The 24,460-nt window shown below is 41.7% G+C and overlaps 1 protein-coding gene across 2 annotated transcripts in view; it reads left to right on the top strand.

The window, feature by feature from the left end:
• DLEC1 (DLEC1 cilia and flagella associated protein) overlaps positions 1-24,460 on the top strand; it is a 90,913-nt gene that overhangs the window by 27,379 nt on the left and 39,074 nt on the right. For both annotated transcript variants that reach the window (XM_042954850.1, XM_042954849.1), the window contains exons 5-6: positions 131-351; positions 1,411-1,489. In XM_042954850.1, the coding sequence (XP_042810784.1) occupies positions 131-351; positions 1,411-1,489 (300 nt within the window). The remainder of the gene's footprint in view (positions 1-130; positions 352-1,410; positions 1,490-24,460) is intronic.

Here is a 24,460-nt window from a genome sequence, read left to right as displayed (position 1 = left end):
CGAAATAGGGGGGGAGGATTTGCCCTGATCACCCGTGGGTCGTGCGGCTGGCCAAATGCCAGCACACGCAGTCCCCCTGCCTGTCATTGACTCTCTATTTTGTGCGTGTGTGTGTGTGTGTGTTTCAAAGAAAACAGGTCCACCCACGAATAAGAACTGGATGAACCACTTACCTGTGCCCCAGAGAGAACTGGAGCGACTTCTGCTCGCCAGAATGGACAGTCGGGTCCGCTTCCTCAAAAACCCCCGGTTTTTCCCTCCTAACACTCCACGTGGAGGCACGTCTCTCCTCTTTCCTCCGAAGAAGCCAGTGCTGACAGGAGACTTCCAGAGTGGAGAGCCGGTGGAGAGGTGGGTCTTTCCCTGACTTGTATGATCAGAAAGTCAGACCCGTTGGAGGACCCAGAAGGTCCTGGGTCTGGCCTGGGTTATGGAGGATCCTAGACTTTTGGGGGACAGGGTGTCAGTATCAGAGCAGAGCAGGGCTTCCGGGCTCCCCACAGGCCTGGCCTTCGGACATCCCCCAGAGGCCTGGACTGTGCTTTTCTGACCTGCCAGGGGTTTGAGGAATCGGGTTAGTGTTGGTCCTCTGCTCACATCTGGGCAGTCTTGGTCAGATGGGAGGAATCTCCGTAGCCACATGTTCTTCTGTTGCACTCCTATGTCTTGGAATAGAAACTCAAGAATAAAAATACGTAAAATTTGATTAATGACAAATAACATACATTGTGATTTTCTTTCAGTGAGTGCCTTTGGCTTATTTCATTAATTGTCCTCGTGAAGGGAGTGAATTGCTTTATGAGTTCTTAGTTTTAATGGACTTAAAACTATTTAACATTTATAAGTCAACTATCTTTTTATTAAGAAAAATTAGAAAATTAATATTTTCAAAGAAAACCAGCACCCATATTAAAAACCCAGTTTAGGATGTTGCTATGTAAGCTTCCAGAGCTGAAGCCTTCTATGCATATTGAAAATGAAACACGCAGCTGTACGTATCTTCACAAAGATTCTATCGTGGGGTGAAATTATTTTGTAACCTGCTTCAACAACAGGAACAAAGTCCAGTAAATGACATCTTGTGAATATCTCTGATGGTTTGGGTATATTTATTTAAAAAATAATTTTTTTTTAACGTTTATTTGTTTTTGAGAGACAGAGAGGCAGAGCACGGGCAGGGGAGGGGCAGAGAGAGAGGGAGACAGAATCTGAAGCAGGCTCCAGCTCTGATCTGTCAGCACAGAGCCCGATGCGGGGCTTGAACCCAAGAACCGTGAGATCATGACCTGAGCCGAAGTCGGGTGCTCTACCGACTGAGGCACCCAGGCGCCCCGGTTTGGGTGTATTTATTTTACATGAAGCACATGGATGAAATTAACAGCTTTTCTCCCCTCTTTTGCCCTCCCACAGTTGTGCTGATACTCCAGTGTTTCTTGCTAAACCATCAGTCGGATTTTTCACAGATTATGAAGTTGGGCCAGTTTATGAGGTAAAAATCTTATTTCTTGGGGCACCTGGGTGGCTCAGCACGTTAAGCTTCTGACTCTTGATCTCAGCTCATGTCTTGATCTCAGGGTTGTGAGTTCAAAGCCCTGTGTTGGGTTCCATGCTGGCCATAGAGCCTACTTAAAACAAAAATCTTATTTCCTTACAGCTCTTCCTTCATCAGCTTCCTTATTTTTTTAAAGTGGTTCATGGAATTTTAAAACCATATACAAAATTAGGGAGAAGACTATGGTAAGCTTTTCCTTATTTCTTGAGGTACGCCTGTATCGCTGTATGTTTCCCTCTTAGAACCACTTTCACTGCATCCCAAAGATTTGGACCATTGTGTTTTCATTTTCATTTGTCTCAGTCTATTTCTTTTATTTCCTCTTTGATTTCTTCATCGTCCCATTGGTTGTTTACTAGCATGTTATTTAGCCTCCACGTGTTTGTGTTTTTTCTAGCTTTTTTCTTGTAATTGATTTCTAGTTCCGTACTGTCATGGTTGGAAAAGATGCTTAATATGACTTTACTCTTCTCAAATTTATTGAGAGTTGTTTTGTGGCTTAACATGGGCTCTATCCTGGAGTATGTTCCCTGTGCATTTGAAAAGAATGTGTATTCTGGGGCTCCTGGGTGACTCAGTAAGTTAAGCATCTGACTTTGACTCAGGTCATGATCTCACAGCTTGTGAGTTCGAGCCCTGCGTGGGGCTCTGTGCTGACAGCTCAGAGCCTGGAGTCTGCTTCGGATTCTGTGTCCCCCTCTCTCTCTCTGCCGCTCCCCTGCTTGTGTTCTCTCTCTCAAAATAAATAAACATTTTTAAAAAGTCCTCTACTGTTATCATATTACTGTCAATTTCTCCCTTTATTTCTGTTAATATTTGCTTTGTATATTTAGATGCCCCAATATTGGGTATATAGATATTTACAATAGTTATATCCTCTTATTATATTGATCCCTTTATCGTTATGTAATGCCCTTCTTTGTCTCTTGTTACAGTCTTTGTTTTAAGGTCTGTTTTTCCTGATATAAGTATTGCTACCCTGGCTTTTTTTTTTTCTTGCTTCCATTTGCACAGAATATATTTTTCCCTTCCTTAACTTTCAGTGTGTATGTGTCTTCAGATCTGAAGTGAGTCTCTTGTAGGCAGCATAGAGAGGGGTGTTATTTTTTTTTTATCTATTTGTCACCCTGTGTCTTTTGATTGGAGCATTTAGACCATTTACATTTAAAGTAATTATTGATAAGTCTGAATTTACTGTCATTTTGTTAATTGTTTTCTGGTTATTTTGTAGCTCTTTTCTGTTCTTTTCTTCTCTTGCTATCTTTCCTTGTGATTGTTTTCTTCCATGTTATGCTTGGCTTTCTTTCTCTTCGTTTTTTTGTGTATCATAAAAGATTTTTGATTTGTGGTTAACCGGAGGTTCATGTATAACATCCTAAGTATATAGCAGTCAATATTAAGTTGATGGTCGCTTAAGTTTGAATACATTGTAAAAGAACTTCATTTTTACTCTCCCCTCCACATTTTATATATGTTACCATATTTAACATCTTTTTATTTTGTGAGTCCTTAGCTAATTTTTTAGATATAATTGATTTTACTTCTTTTGTCTTTTCAACTTCATACAAGCTTTATAAGTGATGACTCCACTACCTGTACTGTTTGCTTACTCTTACTCCTAAATTTTTTTCCTCTCGTAATTTTATTTCTAATTATGACTTTTTCTCCGCTTAAAGAAGTCCCTTTCATATTCCTTCTGAGGACTATTTGGTGGTGATGAACTCCTTTCACTTTTGTTTTTCTGGGAAGCTTTTTCTCTCTCCTTCAATTCTGAATGATAGCCTTGCTGGGTAGGATAGTCTTTGTTGTACGTTTTTAACTTTCAACATTTTGAATGTGTCATGCCACTCCCTTCTGGCCTGAAAAGTTTCTGCTGAAAAATCAGCTGATAGGCTTATGGGGTTTCCTTTGTAGTGACCGGTTGCTTCTCTCTTGTTGCTTTTAAAATTCAGTCTTTATTTTTAATCTTAGACATTTTAGTCATTACATGCCATGGCGTGGACCTCCTCGGGTTCGTCTTGTTTGGAACTCTCTGTGCTTCCTGAACCTGGATGTCTCTTTCTTTCCCCAGTCTGGGATATTTTCAGCTATTATATCTTCAAGTAAATTTTCTGCCCCCTTTTCTCTTCTCTTTCTGGGACCCCTGTAATGTGAATATTTGTTCACTAGATGTTGTCTGAGGGATCCCTTAACCTGCTCTCCTGTATCTTTTTTTTTCCTTTTTGCTGTTCAGCGTGGTTGCTCTCCATTACCCTGTCTTCCAGATTGCTAACCATTCCTCTGTATCTTCCAATCTGCTTTTGGTTCTCCCCAGTGCATTTTTCACTTCGGTTATTGTATTCTTCAATTCTGGTTTCTTTTTATATTTTCTTTCTCTGGGTTGAAGTTTTCACTGAGTTTCTCCACCCTCCTCTCCAGCCTGGTGAGCATCTTTATGGCCATTACTTTGAGCTTTTTATCAGATACACTGTTTATCGCGGTTTCATTTAGTTCTTTTTCTGAGGCTTTGTCTTTTTCTTTCTTTGGCACGTATTCCTGTCTCATTTTGCTTGACTTTCTGCGTTTGTGTGACTTAGGTGGAACAGCTGCTTCTAAACTTGAAGGGATAATCTTGTGTATGGTTGTCCTCTGTGTAGACGGCGTGCGCCTGGCGACTGTCGAGTGCAGGAAGGCTGGCAATGCTGGCGTCATATTTGGCCCTCCATCGTGTTCACGTTCGTCAGGTGACCGCTCTTGGGGCTACGTGTTCCAAGCCCCCTGGAGATTAATATATACACGTTAGAAATGCCCACCAAGGCTGGGATGGAGGGAAGCTTGCTTCTGTTAGAGATCTGTTAGAGATAACATAGTCTTTTTCCTTCCTTCCCCCCACCTCTGCTTTCCTTTAATTTTAAAGACAGAGAGAGCAAGTGGAGGAGAGGGGCAGAGGGAAAGAGAGAGAGAGAGAGAGAGAGAGAGAGAGAGAGAGAGAGAGAGAGAATATCTTCAGCAGGCTCTATGCTCAGTGCAGAGCCCGACGTGGGGCTCAATCCCACCACCCTCAGGATTTTGACCTGAGCCAAAATCAAGAGTCGGGTGCTCAACCCACCGAGCCACCCAGGCGCCCCAGTCCTCAGGTGCCTCAGGTGGCACCATGAGATCTAATTAAAGGCCAGCTATCAGTTAGGTGTATGCAGACCCTTTGAAGTGCACGTGAACCCTTTGATCTCACTACAGTGCCCTTTTGCACACCCCTTCGCTTTATAAAATCTGTGGAGTAAGGTGCAGACGTTGTGGAAAGTAGCCACGTAGCAGCTGCCTGAATCGTTGGCCCCCGGGTTCCCCCCGTCAGTAAGTTACCCTGGATAAAACTCTATAAATTGCGCGGGTTCACCTGCTTTGTTTTCTGGTCACAAAGCGCCTTCTCAGTCTGGAAGATATTTTACTGTCCCTTCCCCACCTTCTCACAGGCTGGCTGGTCAGAGCTGTGGCCGTCATGGGCAGGGGGTTCCGGGGTACTCCATGCTGGAACTGTCCTGCGGAGATGGCCGGAGCTGAAGTCGGGGCCGTCTGGGGTGGTCCTGGAACTCTCTGTGCAGAGGCCACCCTGGCAGCACGGCTAAAGGTGAAGTGGGTACAGCTGAGATGTCCCAGGGCGTCTGCACAGGAGTGCCCTCGGGGGCATCTGGAGCTGAAGCAGGCACGGACCGGGAGACCCTGGGTGGCCCAGGAAGGGGCACCCCTGCGAGGCGGCTGGAGCTGAGGCGTGGCATGGGCTCGAGTTTCCTAGGATACTCTGCACAGGAACACCCTGGTGGGGCGGCTGGAGCTGAGGTGGGCATGGGCCGGGGGGTGCCAGGGTGCTTTGTGCCGGGGGTGACCCGGCAACTCTGTCACAGTGGTGGTGGCAGCCTGGGGTGTTCCGGGGTGCTTTGCATTTGTGATGGCTGGAGTCGCAGTGAGCGCTGACCAGGGGTGTCTCAATATGCAGTGTGTTGGGGCCGCGGTGGTGGGATAGCGGGGGCTCATATGTGCTAGGGGAGGTGGCAGGCCAGCTCTGGTGCCCAGACCCTGCTCTTGGCTGTGTAATTCGGCTGGAGGAGGGGTGCTAACCGCAGGGCTCGCCCGCCGGAGAGTTTCAGCGGCTCCCTCTGTCCGGCAGAGTCCTAAGGCTGGATCCTTTATATTCTAGTTGCCCTGTTCAACTACCGCTTTTTTTTTTTTTAACTGCGCCTTCAATGTCCTCCCTCCCTGCTGCAGTTTGCGGCATTGGGGGTAGGGGTTCCCGCTGTGACTGTTCCCCATCTCCCTTGCCGTTCTCTGTGTGGTCTCTCTGTCTCCTGTCGCGGAGCAGCTGTTCAGTTGGCCCTTCTTCAGGAGGAATTTCACTGCAAATAGGTGGAGGGTTAGAGCGTCTGTGGAAGGGGTGAGTTCTGGGTCTTCCCACGTTGTGGTCTTGGACCAGAAGCCCCTCAGCCCACTTTTTAAAAAGGCCCTTTATTTATTTAAAAAGGCCCAGGATTCGTAAATCCTGGGTTTGGCTGATTGTATCATTGTGGTGACACGAAACACGTTCCTTTGTTCCTATTTCTATAAACTTATAGTTCGATGTAGACATTTGATTAGATTCACGTTCAGTTTTTTTTCTTTTCTTGGCAAGAATAATACTTTGGTGGTGCTATGTATTTCTTATTATATCCCATCAGGAGGCATGTATCTGCTTTTCCTATTACCAGGAAAGAATGGTTTTGGGTGCGGCGAGCCTGAACCGTCATTTATGAAGTTTTTATCAACCTTTCTTGTAGTGGCTTTAGAAGCCTTAGATGATTATTACCTAGATCCATTTTTTTTTTAAACAAAATTAAGGGTTATAACATGGTCATTTCTAATTCTGTTACTCCTTCTGCATTTATTGGCTGTGATTCTCTATTTAAAAAGAAACTTTCTGGAGCGCCTAGGTGGCTCAGTCGGTTGAGCGTCTGACTTCAGCTTAGGTCGTGATCTCACAGTCTGTGAGTTCGAGCCCCGCGTCGGGCTCTGTGCTGACAGCTCAGAGCCCGGAGCCTGCTTCAGATTCTGTGTCTCCCCCTCTCTCTGCCCCTCCCCTGCTCATGCTCTGTCTCTCTTTGTCTCAAAAATAAATAAAAACATTAAACAAATTAAAAAAAATAAAATAAAAAGAAACTTTCTTTCACTTCATGCTCCTTTCCCCTCTTCCTTATGCTCTCCTTACCCGACAAGTAACTATTTTCATTAGTTTGGGTTCTTCCATTGTTTCTTTTTGGAATCATAAGCAAATATATGGATGTATTTGAACCCCCTCTCCTTCTTACTGTCCTCTGCACCTTGCTTGTTTCACTTAACAGCATATACAATGATCCCTCTGAGAGTAGTTATAGGGACTCTCCTGATTCCTTTTCCCTAGCCTCCTTCATTTTCATTCTAGCCTCCACCATTCTAGGGAATCAGACTGAGACCAAGCTTAGTAGCCGCCAACTCTGTTCACCAGATGCAAAGACTGCCAGGCCTAATCGTGGCAAGTTCTTTCACACACATGTGTATTGTACTTTACAGTTTAAAGAGCAGTCCATTATTCTTTATGAGCTCTCAAGCACCCAGGGCAAAAGCGGGCAAACATGTCAGTCTTATGTGTTAAATGTTAAAGCAATGTTTTTTTTTAATTCCTTAAATATAACAGTGATATATTCTCTTTTGGACCTCTGTGTCTGGTCATCAGATTTCAAAGACAGTTGCAGAAGTTGGCAAAGACTCCAAGAAAGGGGGTAAAAATAATTTCAGTTGGGGGGGTGGAATAGGGCAGAGAACGAACTGCTCAGGGCCGTGTGACAGACCCTTATATGCAGGACTGGAAGGTGCCATCTGTGGAAGCCTGTAGATAAGGTGGTCACAGACTGCCATGGACCAGTCCTCCCTTCTGCCTTTGCCTGGTCCTCTAGGGCTCATCCCTTTCCTATTGCTGAGTTGTCACTTCTCTGGAAAGTCACCCTGACCTTTCCCGACTGGATTAAATGTCCTGATTGCAGGCCCTTTTCCCACCATTTGCTCTTTGGTGGCACAATTTTATATTTATCTTTCCCACTAGACTGTAAGCCCAACAAGGGCAGGAATTATTTCTAGGCTTGCGTTATTTTATTTTCAGTGCTCAGCAGATAGTAGTTCCTCAGTAAATATGTGTGGACTAAATTACATAAATACTCAAATATGGGTCTACCTCTTGGCCTTGCCTACCCCTGATAAATCAAGAACAAATGAAAGGTGTCATATTTTACTAAAAAAAAAAAAAAAAAAGCCAAGTGTGTATGTGTGCAGGGGAGAGAGAAAATAACTTATAAGGGGTTTTGATAAGTTAGTGAATAACAGCCCACAAGTGGATTAGTAAGGTATTTATTCCTTTAGAACATTGCAGGGTGCCTGGGTGGCTTAGTTGGTTAAGCATCCGACCCTTGATTTCGGCTCAGGTCATGTTCTCATGAGTTCGAGCCCTGCGTCAGGCTCTGTGCTGACAGCGCAGAGCCTGCTTGGGATTCTCTGTCTCCCCTTCTCTCTGCCCATCCCCCACTCATGCTGCCTCTCTCTCTCTCTCTCTCTCTCTCTCTCTCTCCCTCTTTCTCACAATTAATGAATTTAAAAAAGAAGGTTGCTAAGGATGAAAAAATGTTTAAATATATGGGGATGTATATGTATAATAATGTTAAAAGTTAAAGTACAACATAATATGACTGTGTAAAATTGAGTACATGTGGCTGGAAGAAGCCACCCATGGTACACAAAGAATCATACATAATTAGTACATTTCAGAGAAGAATTTATGGTTATAAGTTTTTCACAAACTTTATATTGATGAAACATCTTAAATTTTAAAAATATATGGATGAGAATTAGGTTTTCCACTGTTGCAGAAAGAAGTTGCAAATAAGGAAAGGGACTGCTGGAATCAGCTCTTGGGTGCTGGGTTGTAGTCAGAGATACAAATAATGGATTTGTGGTTTCGAAATGTGTTTACGTATTACACATACAGGTGGATACATACAAGAATAAATATAGATGTGTGTGAATGCATAAGTTAGTACACTTACATGTATTTCCTAGTTGCAGCTACCGAGAAGAACAGAAATAGTGGCATCCTAGCAGCACTTAGCACACCTAGTGTCCACATCTTGGTTTCTAAGTACCATTCTCCAATAAAAGGCACTAGGGCACCTTGGTAAATTAGTTAATTCCAGGGCTGAGACAGGGGAAATATGTGAACCTAGAACATCTTGTGGTGCCATAAAGTGTAAGGAAGTGATGAGAGAAAGAAAAAGAGGGGCAGGAAGAGGGGGCATGTCAAAAGGACACAGAGCTCTCAATGGCCAAAGTTGAAACGTTTCAAACAACAAAATAAATGATAATGGTATTCAGATTGTAACCCAAAGAATAAAATAAAGTCCATGAATTCATACTGAATAAGTAAACATCTGAATAAATAAATGGAGGAGAAGGGATGACTCTTTGTTATGGAAGGATTCTAAGTTAGTTTAAAACATTTTTGAAATTTTAAAGTAATCTCCATACCCAGTGTGAGACTTAAACTCACAGCCCCGAGATCAAGAGTCGCAGGCTCCACCAACTGAGCCAGCCAAGTGGCTCAGAATAATTCTAATTAATACGTAGAAAGAATGAAAGAAATAAAAAAGTTACCATTAAATATCACACTGATAAAATCTGCAGGCAGGATATACCAATAGATGATAAAATTGGGGGTAAAAGTTTTAGCAGAAACAGATGATTGCATAGTCTCTCCCCAAATACCTTGTAATTACAAAGGAAAAATAGTAACTGTGCCATGGCAAATCATGGCAGATAGGACTTTGACCAAATGATTAATTTTAACATCACTGCTAATACGTATCATATACCTCCAATATGACATACTGAGAAGGGCACATCACTTGTATGATATTCTTGTAAATAATGCATAACCTCAATGTAATCATGAGTAAACATCAGACCAACCCAACTGAAGACCATTCTAGAAGGACATTGCGCAGAATAACTGACCAGTGCTCTCTAAAATGCTTAAGGTCATGGACAACAAGGAAAGACTAAGGAACTGTCACAGATCCTAGGAGATTAAAAAGACATGGGAACCTAATGGAATTTCAGGTTTTGGATTTGATCCAGCAATGGAAAAAGAAAGTTAGTGGACAAATTGGAAAAGTTTACATAGATTCTTACTTTAGTTAATATATTGTAGCAAGCTTAATTTCTTAGATTTGATCATAGTTCTCTTGTTATGAAAATGTTAACATAAGGAGAAGCTGAGTGAAGACCATATGGGAATTCTCTGGATTATTTTTTACAACTCTTATAAGTCTAGTATCTCAAAACCAAGCATTAGAAACATACATGTATTAGGCAGATTTCCAGTTATGGCCGTATTATAACTAGATAACCTGAAGCATAGGAATCTACAAGAAATTAAAATTCTAGAACTGAAATTACTCAATGGAAGGGCTTATCAGCAAATTAGACACAGATGAAGATAATACTTACAGGGAGGTCAGTAGAAATGATCCAAACTAAAACACAAAGGGAAAAGAGAAGAAAAAATACAGAAAGTGGCATTTAAAAATATGGGACCTAGTAAGCAGGTCTATTGTGTAATTGAAATCCCAGAAAGGGAGGAGAGAGAGCATGGGGGCAGCAGCAGGGTTGAAAAACTTAGTGGATGACAGTGACCAAAAAGTAATGAAGACATCAAGCCATAGAGTAAAACACTAACAACCCTAAGCAGAGTAAAATAAAAGAAAATCATACCCAGGCATATTATAGTAAAATTCTGTTCTAAACCAAAGAAAAGGTGGGAGAAACCCAAACTTAAAGCATCTGGAGAAAAAAGACCCACCACCTTCTAATGGAAATGTTTGAAGCTAGCAAATACTTGGAAGCTTCAAAGTGATGAAAGATAGTAACTTTCAATCTAGAATTCTAAACCCAGTGAAAATATTCTTCAAAAATTTCAACAATAAGTTGGGATGCCTGGGTGGCTCAGTCCGTTAAGCATTCAGCTGTTGGTATGGGCTCAAGTCATGATCTCGCGGTCGTGAGATCAAGCCCTGTGTCAGGCTCTACGCTGAGCATTGAGCCTGCTTGGGATTCTCTCTGCAACCCCCCAATCACGCCCTCTCCTCCCTCCCTCCCTCTCTCTCTCTTAAAAATAAATAAATAAACTTAAAAAAAATGAAGATAAAATGAAATTCTCAGATGAAAACTGGTAATTCACTATCAGATAATGATAATTCCATCACCAGAAGATCTACACCAAAGGAATTTTTAATCAGAAGAAAATGACACTCATATGGAAGCAGAGAAATGCAAGAAGGAATGAAAAGCAACAACAATTACATGATATGTAAATGGACCAGGTACCCCAATTAAAAGAGAAGGACCTTCAGACTTTGAATAAGAACAAAAACCAACTAAATGCTGCTTATATGAGATAACCTTAAAAGTAAGGGTACAAAAAGATTGACAATATAAGGATGGATAAAGATATATTTTACGCACAAGAAAGGTGGTGTGGATTTACTAATATCAGAGAAGGTGAGAAGCATTAATAGAAAGAAAGGAAAAAAGGACATTTCATAGTGAACATTTAAAAGTCCATCCAAGAGATACTATTTAAAATCTGTACACACGAATGGTTTAGCCTCAAAATACTAAGCAAAATTTTATAAGACTAAAAGAAAAACAGATACAATAACAAACATGTAGGAGACTTTAACATTTTTTCTCTCAAAAACTTAAAAAGCAGCTAGACCCAAACAGTAAAGATATAGAAGAATCGAGCAATTAACAAACTGTGTCTAATTGAGTTATATATAACACTACAGCCAGCACTTGCAAAATGTATTTTCTTTTAAAAGTGCACATTAAACATCAAAATTGTCCATGTGCTGAATCATAAAGCAATTATCAAAAAATTTCAAAGGACTGGGGTGATTGAGTGGCTCCGTCGGTTAAGCATCCAAGTCTCGATTTTGGCTCAGGTGGCGTCTTGTGGTCTGTGAGGTCAAGTCCCATGTTGGGCTCCACGCAAAGCACCGAGCCTGCTTGGGATTGTTTCTCTCTCCCTCTCTCCCTGCCCCTCCCCTACTTGAGCGTGCAGCCTCCATAAATAAACAAAAATACATCTTTAATTTTTTTTTCAAAAGACTAAACGCATATAGAGTTTGAACCTACTGGGCTTAATATAGAAACCAACAACAAAAATATAACTAGCAACTACCCAAATATTTGGAAATTCAGCAGTTCATTATTAAACTCATGAACCAAAGAAATCATAATGGAAATGAGAAAATAGAAAATAATGATCATTTTAAAAAGTAATTGAAGTATAATTGGTACATGGGGCTATATTAGTTTTAGGTGTATAGCATAGTGATTCAACAGTTTTGCATGTTACTCAGTGCTCATCATGATAAGTCACCACCATCTGTCACCATACAATGTTATCACAATATCAGTATTACTGATTATATTCCCTATGCTATAGTTTTCATCTCCATGCCTTATTTACTCTATATGGATGATAATCTTTTATTATCTTTTTTTTTAGAGAGGGTGCAAGCAGGGGAGATGGGCAGAGGGAGAGAGAGAGGGAGCGAGCCTTAAGAAGGCTCCACGCTGAGTCCCAATTTGGGGCTCAGTTCCATGACTCTGGGATCATGATCTGAGCTGAAATCAAGAGCTGGACACTCAACCAACTTAGCCACCAGGTGCCCCGTGAATGAATATTAAAAAAAATTTTTTTTAATGTTTATTATTTTTGATGGGGGGGAGGTAGGGGCAGAGAGAGACACACACACAGAATCCGAGGCTCCAGACTCTGAGGTATCAACACAGAGCCTGTTGCTGGACTCAAACTCATGAATCTCAAGGTCATGACCTGAGCCAAAGTTGGACACTCAACTGACTGAGCACCCCGGCACCCCATGAATGATCATTTTAAAATGGTACATCAAAGCTTGTAGGATGCAGCTAAAGCCAAGCTTAGAAGAAAATGTACCAACTTATATTTACATGTTAGAAGATAAATAGTCTGAAAATCTACTACGTGGGTGTCTCCCCAAAATTATAATAGCAAATTAAACCCAAAGAAATGGGAAGGAAATAATAAAAACAAGAACAAATTTAAATTGTGGTTTTTTTTTTTTTTTTCAGAGAGAGACAGAGACAGAGACAGCGCAAGCAGGGAAGGAGTAAAGAGAGAGAAAGACAGAGAATCCCAAGCAGGCTCTGCACTGCCAGCACAGAGCCCAGTGTGGGGCTTGAATTCACAAAACCATGAGATCATGACTTGGCTGAAACCAAGAGTCCAGTACTTAACCAACTGGGCCACCTACCTAAACAAGAACAAATTTAAGTGAAATAGAAAGCGAATAAGCAGTAGGATCAACAAAGCCAAAAGTTAGTTCTTTGAAACAATTTTTTGAAATTTTATTTAAGTCCAAGTTAGTTAACACGTAGCATATAATGGTTTCAGGAGTAGAATTTAGTGATTCATCACTTACATATAACACCCAGTGCTCATCCCAACTAGTGCCCTCCTTAATGCCCATCCCCAACCCAACACCCCTCCAGCAATCCTCCATTTGTTTTCTCTATTTAGGAGTCTCTTAGGCTTTGCCTCCCTCTCTGTTCTTATTTTTCTTTCCCTTCCCCTATGTTCATCTGTTTTGTTTCTTAAATTCCACATATGAGTGAAGTCGTATGATATTTTTCTTTCTCTGACTGACTTATTTTGCTTAGCATAATACATTCTGGTTCCATCCACTTTGTTGCCAATGGCAAGATTTCATTCTTTTTTTTTTTTTTTTTTTTTTTTTTTTAAGATTTCATTCTTTTTGATCACCGAGTAATATTCCATTGTATATATGTAGCAACCACATCTTGTTTATCCATTCATCAGTTGATGGACACTTGGGCTCTTTCCATAGTTCTTTGAAAAGATTAATAAAATTAATAAATTCCCAGCAGAGCTGATCAAAAAGAAAAGAAAGTACAAAGTCACCAATATCAAGGAAAAGAAGATATTATAGATCCTACAGACGTTAGAAAAATAAGAGGTTTATGAACAACTTTATATCTAGACATTTGAAAATGTAGATGAAATAGAGACATTTGCAGGAAAATACAATATACAAAACAGATCAAGAGAAAATAAGCCACCCGAAAAATCTTATGACACTGAATCTGTAATTTAAAACCTCACAATTTCTAACAAGCTCTAAAATTGTGGTGGTCGCACAACTCTATGAAAATACTAAACACCACTGTATTATACCCTTTCAGTTGGTGAGTTGTGGCATGGAGATTATATCTCAGTAAAGTTGTCTAAAACAACAACAAACCTACGAATAAAAGTTCAGGCCCTGATGGCTTCACCTGTGAATTCTCTCTAACCTATGAGGAAGAAATGCAACAACCTTTTATAAACAATACAGAGAATAGAAAAAAAGGGAAGACAGCCTAACTTGTGTTATGAGAAAAGCATAATCTTGGATACCAAAATCTGAAAAGGATTATTATAAGAAAGGCTAAACTTTGTCATGAACAGAACTGCAGAGTTTCCCAAGAAAACATTAGCAAACGGAATTCAGCTTTATATGAAAATGATAAGCATTACAGGGGTGCCTGGGTGGCTCAGTTGGTTAGGCATCTGACTCTTGGTTTCAGCTCAGGTCATGATCTCACAGTTGGTGAGTTCAAGCCCTGCATCGGGCTCTGCGCTGGCAGTGCAGGGCCTGCTTGGGATTCTCTCTCTGCCTCTCTCTCTGCCCCTCCCCTGCTTGGGTGCACAGGCATGGGTGCATGCACGCTCTCTCAAAATAAATAAACTTTAAAAAAAAAATTATAACCAGCGTGGTTTGATCTAGCAGTGCAAAGTTAGTTTAACATCTGAAAAGCAATAAGTAGAATTCCCCATTTAACAGTAAGGGAGAGAACTCACATAGTTATCTTTCAATAGACACAGACAAAATTTAATATCTAGTCATAATTTAAAAAACGCTAAGCAAACTAAAAATCAAATAAAATTTTCATAATTTTACAAAAGGTATTTACAAAAGTAAAACTGTTATTATTCACAGATGGCATGATTGTGTACCCAGAAAATCCAAATCCACAGATAACCTATTGTATTTAATCAGTGAATTTATTAAAAGTCTCTAGATATAAAGTCAATGTATAAAACTAATTTTATTCCTATGTACCAGAGCAAGCTATTATAAAGCGAATTTAAAATATGATAGTTTGTAGTGCATTTAAATAAATCAAATTTAAATGAACGTGTACAAGACTTTGACAGAAAACTAAACAATATAATTGAGAGAAATTAAAGGAGACCCAAATAGATGAATAGATATATAGCCAGTAGTATGTTGGAGCCAGGTCATAGTAGCTCAGAAGAGTGTACCGTGCACATCTCTCCCCAACTCCATGTTCAGTGATGGTATCTTGAATTCGACCACAGAGGAAGTATTTACACCATGAAAGCCAGCAAATACTATCAAATCATGGCTCTCCACCATCTCCAAGAACCTGTCATTAAACATTTACCAGCACAATACTGAATATACTATATTCATGGATTGGAAGACTCATTAGTAGACAGACGTTTTCAAAGGATAATTCAGAGGAATTTGTTATCTGCATGCCCATTTGAGGAATAGTAGTCGGTATGCTGTGGTCAGTGAACAAAGGCAAAAACAAATTTGTAACTGAGAGGAGAGAGAAAAAAACTTGCAGTCTGGGACAGTGAATCTTCCAGTGTTTGCTGTTAGTATCTCTGTCTTAGGCCAGGTCTGCACCATTGCCCTCAACTCTTCCAAAACTTCTCAACTCCTCCCATTTTGGTCAAAAGTTCCTAAAGGACAGGAGTTAACCAGAAGGGTTTTAGTCTCTGATGCAGAATCATTTTGGGATGTCAGTTTGATATTGGCAGAATAGCAACATTTAAACACCTGAATATCCCACAGTGGAGGAGAGTAAAATACATCAGGGCAATTATAAATATTATAAGAAGCACTTGGAACCTATTTTGTACCCAGTGTTTTGGTCAGCATAGTTCTGATCAAGAGAATACACCTTAAAGGTCTGCTTGGTCAGTTTTAGTGAAGTAGTTGGGTTTTCCCCACTTGACCAATTGATGATTTTATCTTTTTCAAAACATGTATCCTAGTAGTACCATAAAATGTAGCTATTGCATAGAGTTCATTTCCTTGGCCAGTATTCAAGGGCGCATCTATTTAGAATCATTCTGGATAACGAAGTTGTGTTAGCCTAGAATGAGTTTGTTTAAAGTTTATGTAATTATACTAGGTTTGTCCAGTGGGAGCCTTACAAATGGTCTTCTGTGTTCTTTCGCTTTCTTTTTTAGCACTTCCTTACATTCTGGCATTACAAGATGCTCCAGGCTCATCTTAAACTCACTTGTCCCAGTTCTTGAATCAGTTTCTAAGAAGCCCTGTTCTTTTATGTGGAGAACACAGAAACTTGGTATTTAGAAATCAGGGTCCAAGCATTAGATCTGCTATTTCCTGCTGGGTTGTCATTGGTTCTGTGTCCTTTCAATGGACAGAGCTGGAGAAAAAGAGTAATTGCATGGATTCAACCATATATATGCATATGTATGTATACAAATGTCTATGCATTTGTCCATACACAGCTGTATACATATTTAAAATCATGCCAGCATGATCTTGATTCCAAAACCAAAGACCCCACTAAGAAGGAGGACTACAGACCAATTTCTCTAATGACCGTGGCTGCAAAAATCCTCAACAAGATACTAGCCAACCAGATCTAAAAATACTTTAAAAGAATTATTCATCACGATCAAGTGGGATTTATTCCTGGGATGCAGGGCTGGTTCAATATCCACAAGGCAATCAATGTGATTCATCACATCAATAAAATAAAGGACGAGAACCATATGATCCTCTCAATAGATGCAGAGAAAGCATTTGACAAAATACAGCATCCTTTCTTGATAAAAACCCTCAAGACAGTAAGGATAGAAGGATCATACTTCAAGATCTTAAAAGCCATATATGAAAGACCCACCGCTAATATCATCCTCAATGGGGAAAAACTGAGAACTTCACCCTAAGGTCAGGAACATGACAGGGATGTCCATTCTTGCCACTGTTATTCAACATAGTAGTGGAAGTCCTAACCTCAGCAATCAGACAACACAAAGGAATAAAAGGCATCCAAATGGGCAAGGAGGAAGTCAAACTTTCACTCTTCACAGATAACATGATACTCTATATGGAAAACCCAAAAGATTCCATCAAAAAACTGCTAGAACTGATTCATGAATTCAGCAAAATCGTTGGGTATAAAATCAATGTACAGAAGTTGGTTACATTTGTATACACCAATAATGAAGCAGCAGAAAGAGAAATCAAGGAATCGATCCCATTTACAATTGCACCAAAAACCATAAAATACCTAGGAATAAACCTAACCAAAGAGGTGAAAATCTATACACTGAAAAATATAGAAAACTTATGAAATAAATTGAATAAGGCACACACAAAAAATGGAAAAACATTTCATGCTCATGGATTGGAAGAACAAATATTGTTAAAATGTCATTACTACCCAAAGCAATCTACATATTCAGTGCAATCCCTATCAAAAAAACACCAGCATTCTTCACAGAGCTAGAACAAACTAAATCGATTGCTTCAATCCCAAAGCAATTCTGAAAAAGGAAACCAAGCACAGAGAACTCCCATTAGATTCAACAAAAACTGACTGTCAACATAAATTCACAAAATATTCAGGCAAGGAGAGAATCATGAAAGCAGAAAGGGAAAATAAGTCCTTAGTCTACAAGGAAAGACAGATCAGGTTTGCAGCAGACCTTTCCACAGGAACTTGGCAGTCCAGAAAGGAGTGGCAGGATATATTCAATGTGCTGAATCAGAAAAATATGCAGCCAAGAATTCTTTATCCAGCAAGGTCGTCATTCAAAATAGAAGGAGAGATAAAAATTTTCCAGACAAACAAAAATTAAAGGAGTTTGTGACCACTAAACCAGCCCTGCAAGAAATTTTAAGAGGGACTCTCTGAAGGGAGAGAAGATGAAAAAACAAAACAAAACAAGTAAATAAAGACCAAAAGCAACAAAGACTGAAAAAGAAAACCAAAGCTGGAGGCATCACAATCCCGCACTTCAAGCTGTATTACAAAGCTGTACTCATCAAGACAGTATGGTACTGGCACAAAAACAGACACTCAGATCAATGGAACAGAATAGAGAACCCGGAAATGGACCCACAAACCTATGGCCAACTAATCTTTGACAAAGCAGGAAAGAACATTCAATGGAATAAAGACAGTCTCTTCAGCAAATGGTGTTGGGAAAACCGGACAGCAACATGCGGAAGAATGAACCTGGACCCCTTTCTTACACCATACACAAAATAAACTCAACATGGATGAAAGACCTAACGTAAGACAGGAAGCCATCAAAATCCTCCAGAAGAAAGCAGACAAAAACCTCTTTGGCCTCGACTGCAGCAACTTCTTACTCAACAACATCTCAGGAGGCAAGGGAAACAAAAGCAAAAGTGAACTATTGGGACATCATCAAGATGAAAAGCTGCACAGCAAAGGATACAGTCAGCAAAACTAAAAAGCAACCTACGGAATGGGAGAAGTTATTTGCAAATGACATATCAGATAAAGGGTTAGTATCCAAAATCTATAAAGAACTTATCAAACTCACCAAAAAACAAATAATCCAGTGAAGAAATGGGCAAAAGACATGAACAGACACTTCTCCAGAGAAGACATTTAGATGGCCAACTGATGCATGAAAAAATGCTCAACATCACTCATGATCAGGGAAGTACAAATCAAAACCACAATGAGATACCACCTCACACCAGTCAGAATGGTTAAAATTAACAACTCAGGCAGTGAGAGATGTTGGCGAGAATGCAGAGAAAGAGGAACTCTTTTGCACTGCTGGTGGGATTGCAAACTGGTGCAGCCACTCTGGAAAACAGTATGGAGGTTCCTCAAAAAATTAAAAATGGAACTACCCTACAACCCAGCAATTGCACTACTAGCTATTTATTTAAAGGATACAGGAGTGCTGTTTTCAAGGGACAGATGCACCCCAATGTTTATAGCAGCGCTATAAACAAAGTATGGAAAGAGCCCAAATGTCCATCGATGGATGAATGGCTAAAGAAGATGTGGTATATATATATGTATATGTGTATATATATATATGTATATATATATATGAGTACTGGGCATTATATATATATGAGCATATATATATGCTCATATATATATGAGCACTGGGTGTTATATGTAGGTGATGAATCACTAAATTCTATTCCTGAAATCATTATTACACTATATGTTAACTAACTTCGATGTAAATTTTAAAAAATATTTAAAAGATAAAAATAATAAAATCATGACTTTGTACCGATCTTCTAGTTACCGTCTAATTCCACATTGCCTCTTCCCATTCTGTGCTTATGGCTCCCTTCCCCCACAGTCATCTGATGAATCTTGGAATCAAATTCTACTCTTGGAAGCCTCTGCATCTAGTGGCTTTTTAGTGAGGCTCAGGGTCAAGTCTCCACAGTAAGTGGATGTCTGTACGGTTGCAGGATTCTAAGCATTTATACAGGGGAAGGCATATATCTCAGATGTATTATGTTCTGGAGCTTAAGAATAAAAGTGGTTCAGGGTACTTGATAGAAAAAAAAAAAGTACTTGAAATGGTCCTTTCTGGCATGGTTTTAAGGGCAACTTTCATTTTATCTTAATATATTCAGTATTCCAGTTAGTACAACCATGTGACAAATCGCCCCAAGACTTAGTGGTATAAACAGACATTTGCTTGCTTATCAGATAGGATATCGTAAGGACAGTTTATTTCTACTGTGATGTCTGGAGTCCTAACCAGAAGACTGGAGGCTAGAAGTTTCTGAAGGGCCGTTCACCCACGTGTCTGCTGGTTGATGCTGGCCTTCAGCTTAGATCTCACTTCCTCCCCTTGTGGCTTCTCCACATCAGCTAGTTCCTTCCATCTCCTCCCCCCGCCCCGCCCTTTCCTCCTAGCACAGTGGCTGGTTTCCCCAGAGCAAGCCTCCCAAAAAGAGAAATACAGTTTGCCACAGTCTGTTACATAAATTGAATTATATCTAGTGATACCTCTTAGACTTTTTAAGTTTTATTTATTTATATTGAGAGATAGCAAGAGTGGGGGAGGGGCAGAGAGAGCGGGAAAGAGAAAGAATCCCAAGCAGGGTCTGCACTGCCAGCATATAACCCAGAGGGGGGCTCGAACTCACGAACCGTGAGATCATGACCTGAGCCGAAATCAGGAGTCAGACGCTTAACCAGCTGAGCCACCACCCAGGGACCACAGTGATATCTCTTAGAAATGCGCCTTGCATTTGTTAGGTATATGACTATGTCCATATGTCGTTTACCCAACTAAACGACAACGTTTAAAGATAAAAACATTTTCAAAATTGTAAAGTTTTTTTTACAAGTGTATGTTCCACGCACCCTTCGTGAGGAAACCGTTAGCGAGCATGCTGTCCTACCAGGGAGTAAACCAAGGAAGAGGAGGGCTGGTGTGTGAAAAACAAAAGATCCAGCGTAGGAGAGAGGGGAGGGAAATCCCCGGATTCCTAATGGTTAAATGATTTTCCAGTTGCTGTTGCTGCAAAGCAGATTTCCCCAAAGCTTGGCAACTTAAAACAACCGTTTTATCATGCTCACGGATTCTTTGGATCAGAAATTTAGATAAGGCACAGTGGGGATGACTTGTTCCACAGTGTTTGAGGCCTCAGCTATAAAGAGGGCCTAGGGGTGACCTGGAAGCCGGAAGCTGGAATTGTCTGAGCCATTTTTACTTGCATAGCAAGTGGTTGGTTGTCGGTAGGCAGCTGAGGGGGTCTACCAGAGTACCGACACGTGGGTTCTCCCCACGGCCTGGGTTTCCTCACCGAGTGGCCACCTCAGTGTAATCAGACCGCACATTGCAACTCAGAGTGAGTATCCGAGCTTCTAAGTGATTGTCACAGCAAGCAAGATGGAGGTTGTATGACCTAACCTTGGAGGTTACCTTAGACAAGTAGAGAAAGTCCCTATTTCCTCTGCATGCTGTAGGTTACAAGTGACTCACTAAGGTTAGTCCAGATTCCAGGGGAAGCGGCATAGACCTCACCTCTCAATGGGAGGAGTGTCAAAGAACTTGTGGATGTATCTTAAATCTGCCACAGGGGTTGTCCTGGTGATAGTTAGCAGTAGGTATAGCAGGAGAGCAGCCCAGACTGGAAGAGGCCAGAAGGCTCTAGCATAGATTGACTTATGGGGGTGACTTATGGGGGGATCATTAAGGGTCCCTGATATATCTGGACATCTTAGAGATTTTTAGAGTAGTGCAGAGAGACTTAATTATTAACAAGTACCTATTAAAATAATCAGTTGATTATTAACTCTGGAAAGACAATAATTATATAAGGGACAATTTCATGCTCGGTTGTGAATATCATTTGCACAGTGACAATAAGGTAAACATCAATGACTGTTCTAACCAAGTAATATTATATAACTTACATTGGAAAGATGGGGGATAGGAAGGGCATATCGTATGGTGAGTTGGATATGGGAGAGGAGAGAGAGAATATCCATATCCTCGATCCGTAAGACGTGCATACAAATGAGGAAAAAGTGGCACGCCCTTTGGAGACATATTCTTTTTTTTTTTTTTTTTTTTAATTTTTTTTTTCAACGTTTTTTATTTATTTTTGGGACAGAGAGAGACAGAGCATGAACGGGGGAGGGGCAGAGAGAGAGGGAGACACAGAATCGGAAACAGGCTCCAGGCTCCGAGCCATCAGCCCAGAGCCTGACGCGGGGCTCGAACTCACGGACCGGACCGCGAGATGGTGACCTGGCTGAAGTCGGACGCTTAACCGACTGCGCCTCCCAGGCGCCCCTGGAGACATATTCTGAAATGATCAGCCAAAGGAGGAGAAGGTATTGCAGGAAATGGCTGGAGAGGGATTCAGGGGAAGAAGGCAGGATTTCTGTTTCCAAAACCTTTGACTCTTTACCTATGTGACCGTCCAACTTGTATGAAAATAACTAAAAACAAAACCATTTTCTAGCCAAAGTAACGCTAGGCCCAGATCACTTGACAGGTGTCCATCACCAGCCATTGAAACTAACCCCTATTAAGTATAAACTGTTTCAGAGACCAGAAAAAGAATACCCTCATTATTGGGTGATGAGCCTGCTATGATCTGAATGTTCCTGTGCTCCTAGAATTTATATGTTGAAACCCTAGCCCTCAAAGAGGATGGTATTAGAAGGTAGGACCTTTGGGAGGTGCTTAGGTCACGAGGGTGGGGCCTCATTGGTGCTTTTTTTTTTTCCTTAAGTTTATTTTATGTTGGGAGAGAGCGTGCACTGGACCCTAAGTGTGCGTGGGTGCAAGTGGGGGAGGGGCGAAGAGCAAGGGAGAGAGAGAATCCCAAGCAGGCTCTGCACTGCCAGCTCAGCGCCTGATGTGGGGTTCCATCTCACAACCCATGAGATCATGACCTGAGGCGAAATCAAGAGTCGGACCTCAACCACCGCCTGAGCCACCCAGGTGCCCCGGGGGTTAATGCTTCTGTAAAAAAGGTTCTAGAGATCCCTTGCCCCTTCCACTACTTTGAGAACACAGTGAGAAAGCCCCAGCTATGAATCGGGAAGAGGGCCGTCACCAAAACGTGACCATGCTGGCACTTTGATCTTGGACTTGTCAGCCTCCAGAACTGTGAGAAATAAATTTCTGTTGTTTATAAGCCAACCGGTTTACAGTATTTTGTACACGAGCCTGAACAGACTAAGCCTAATGTTACACTGACCCCAAAGCCAGATGAGGACCTATGACAATGAAAATCATGGGCCAGATTTGCTTTGGAATATAGGTACACTCCCAGTCCCCAGCCCCCGGAAGGTTCGAGAGAGCTTCTCCGTCCTGACGTGAGGGCAGACGGGACCCAGGCTGTGAGCGGAAGGCTGAAGGGTTGTGGTGGGAATAGAGGCCGTACCTTGTAAGCCAGGGGGTTATAGCTTTCATATACTTGGTCTTTTGTTTCCATTCAGTATTTTGCTAACTTAAAAAAGGCGTCTGAAAGAAAAAAAAAAAAGAACATAGGTGCAGAAATACCAGGTGAAAAATGGCAAACCAAATCAAGCGAGGAGTGCGCGTGTGCACACCCACACAGACACCCGAGCAAATTGTGTGTAACCAGGAATGCGAGGAATGTCCTCACGGTGGGCCTCGAGTTGGCAGTTCGCTGCTCTGAGCCTGTCATCTTTTCCTCTGGGCCTTCCAGTGCCATTAAGGAAAGCCAGCCCACTCTGCAGCCCTTATAATTATCGCGGCCCCAGACCTTGCGGGCACTGTAGCTACCCCATGTTTCAGTGCCTGACCTCCACCTGTACCTCATTTCAGCTGGCCGTGGGTGACAACCGTGCCAATTGTGGTGCACTGCGTACCAGGGCTCACCACACCCTCCTGCCCGGCAGCTAGAGTCCTAGATTGCCACCTGACTGCTGGGAGAGCCAACTCTCGACTTGCATCCTAAGGGTCTGCTGCTTTAGGACTCCTCGGATGCCAACTGTCACAGCCAGGGTGCCCCACAAAGCAGAGCCTGCAGTGGGGAGAGTAGGTGCTGTCATTTGCGTCTCTAGAGAGGAGTGAGGAAAGGGAAGGAGGAAGAGCCAATCTGAGAATGTGTCATTGAGCTGACTGCCATTAAATGCAGTTGACGTTTTCGTTGTGCTTGTCGCACATCCCCTCAGAAGCCTTGTAAACCGCTGGCCCCTGCCTTTCACTGGCCAGGGGATTGCCTTGTGTGGCTGGAGCAAAGCTGTCGTAAAGTTGTTTTTTTTTTTTAACGTTTGTTTATTTTTGAGAGAGACAGAGTGTGAGTGGGGGAGGGGCAGAGAGAGAGGGCGACACAGAATCTGAAGCAGGCTCCAGGCTCCCAGCTGTCAGCGCAGAGCCCGAGGCGGGGCTCGAACTCATGAACCGTGAGATCGTGACCTGAGCTGAAGTCAGATGCTTAACCGACTGAGCCACCCCGGGCGCCCCTGGAGCAAGGCTGTCTTAATGCCTCAGTGGATGCGAGGACCGGCTGCTGCCATGGACACCTTGACTGGTAATCTCAGCAGTGGGTGCAGCTGGCTCCATGTGTCTGAGGAACAGCAGCCTGATGGGGGGAACTGCACATGCTGTTGCTCAGGCTATTCCGTCCACGTGTGCACCCCTGCAGAGACAAGACTGAGATAGCATCCATGCTGCACGGAAGATAATATAAGCCCTACCTCACTCCATACCCTAAGCGAAGTACTTTCCAGCAAAGACCTCAAATAAATTTTAAAGAAGAAAATATAGGAGATATAGAAAGATTTCATGAAACAGAAGCACAAACCACAAAAGGCTGATAAATTTTACATTAAAAGTTTGGAGACTGTACCTCAAAATATATGAGTTATGAACGTGGAGATTGTTTATAACATGTACCTTAAAAAGAATGAGTACCCAGAATATATCAAGAACTCCTACAAATCAATAAGAAAAAGACAGGGATGCCTGGGTGGCTCAGCCTGTAAAGCGTCTGACTCTTGATTTTGGCTCAGGTCATGATCTCACAGTTCGTGGGATTGAGCCCCGTGTTGGGCTCCGTGCGACAGCGCAGAGCCTGCTTGGGATTCTCTGTCTGTCTGTCTGTCTCTCTCTCTCAAAAATAAAGATATAAACATTTTTTAAAAATAAGAAAAAGACGAAGTACACAATGGCAAAATCGTAAAGGGATA

This window comes from Panthera leo, chromosome C2, assembly GCF_018350215.1.
Source record: "Panthera leo isolate Ple1 chromosome C2, P.leo_Ple1_pat1.1, whole genome shotgun sequence".
NCBI lineage: Eukaryota > Metazoa > Chordata > Mammalia > Carnivora > Felidae > Panthera > Panthera leo.
Note: the sequence above shows the minus strand (reverse complement) of the source record. Positions and strands in the feature narration are given on the sequence as shown.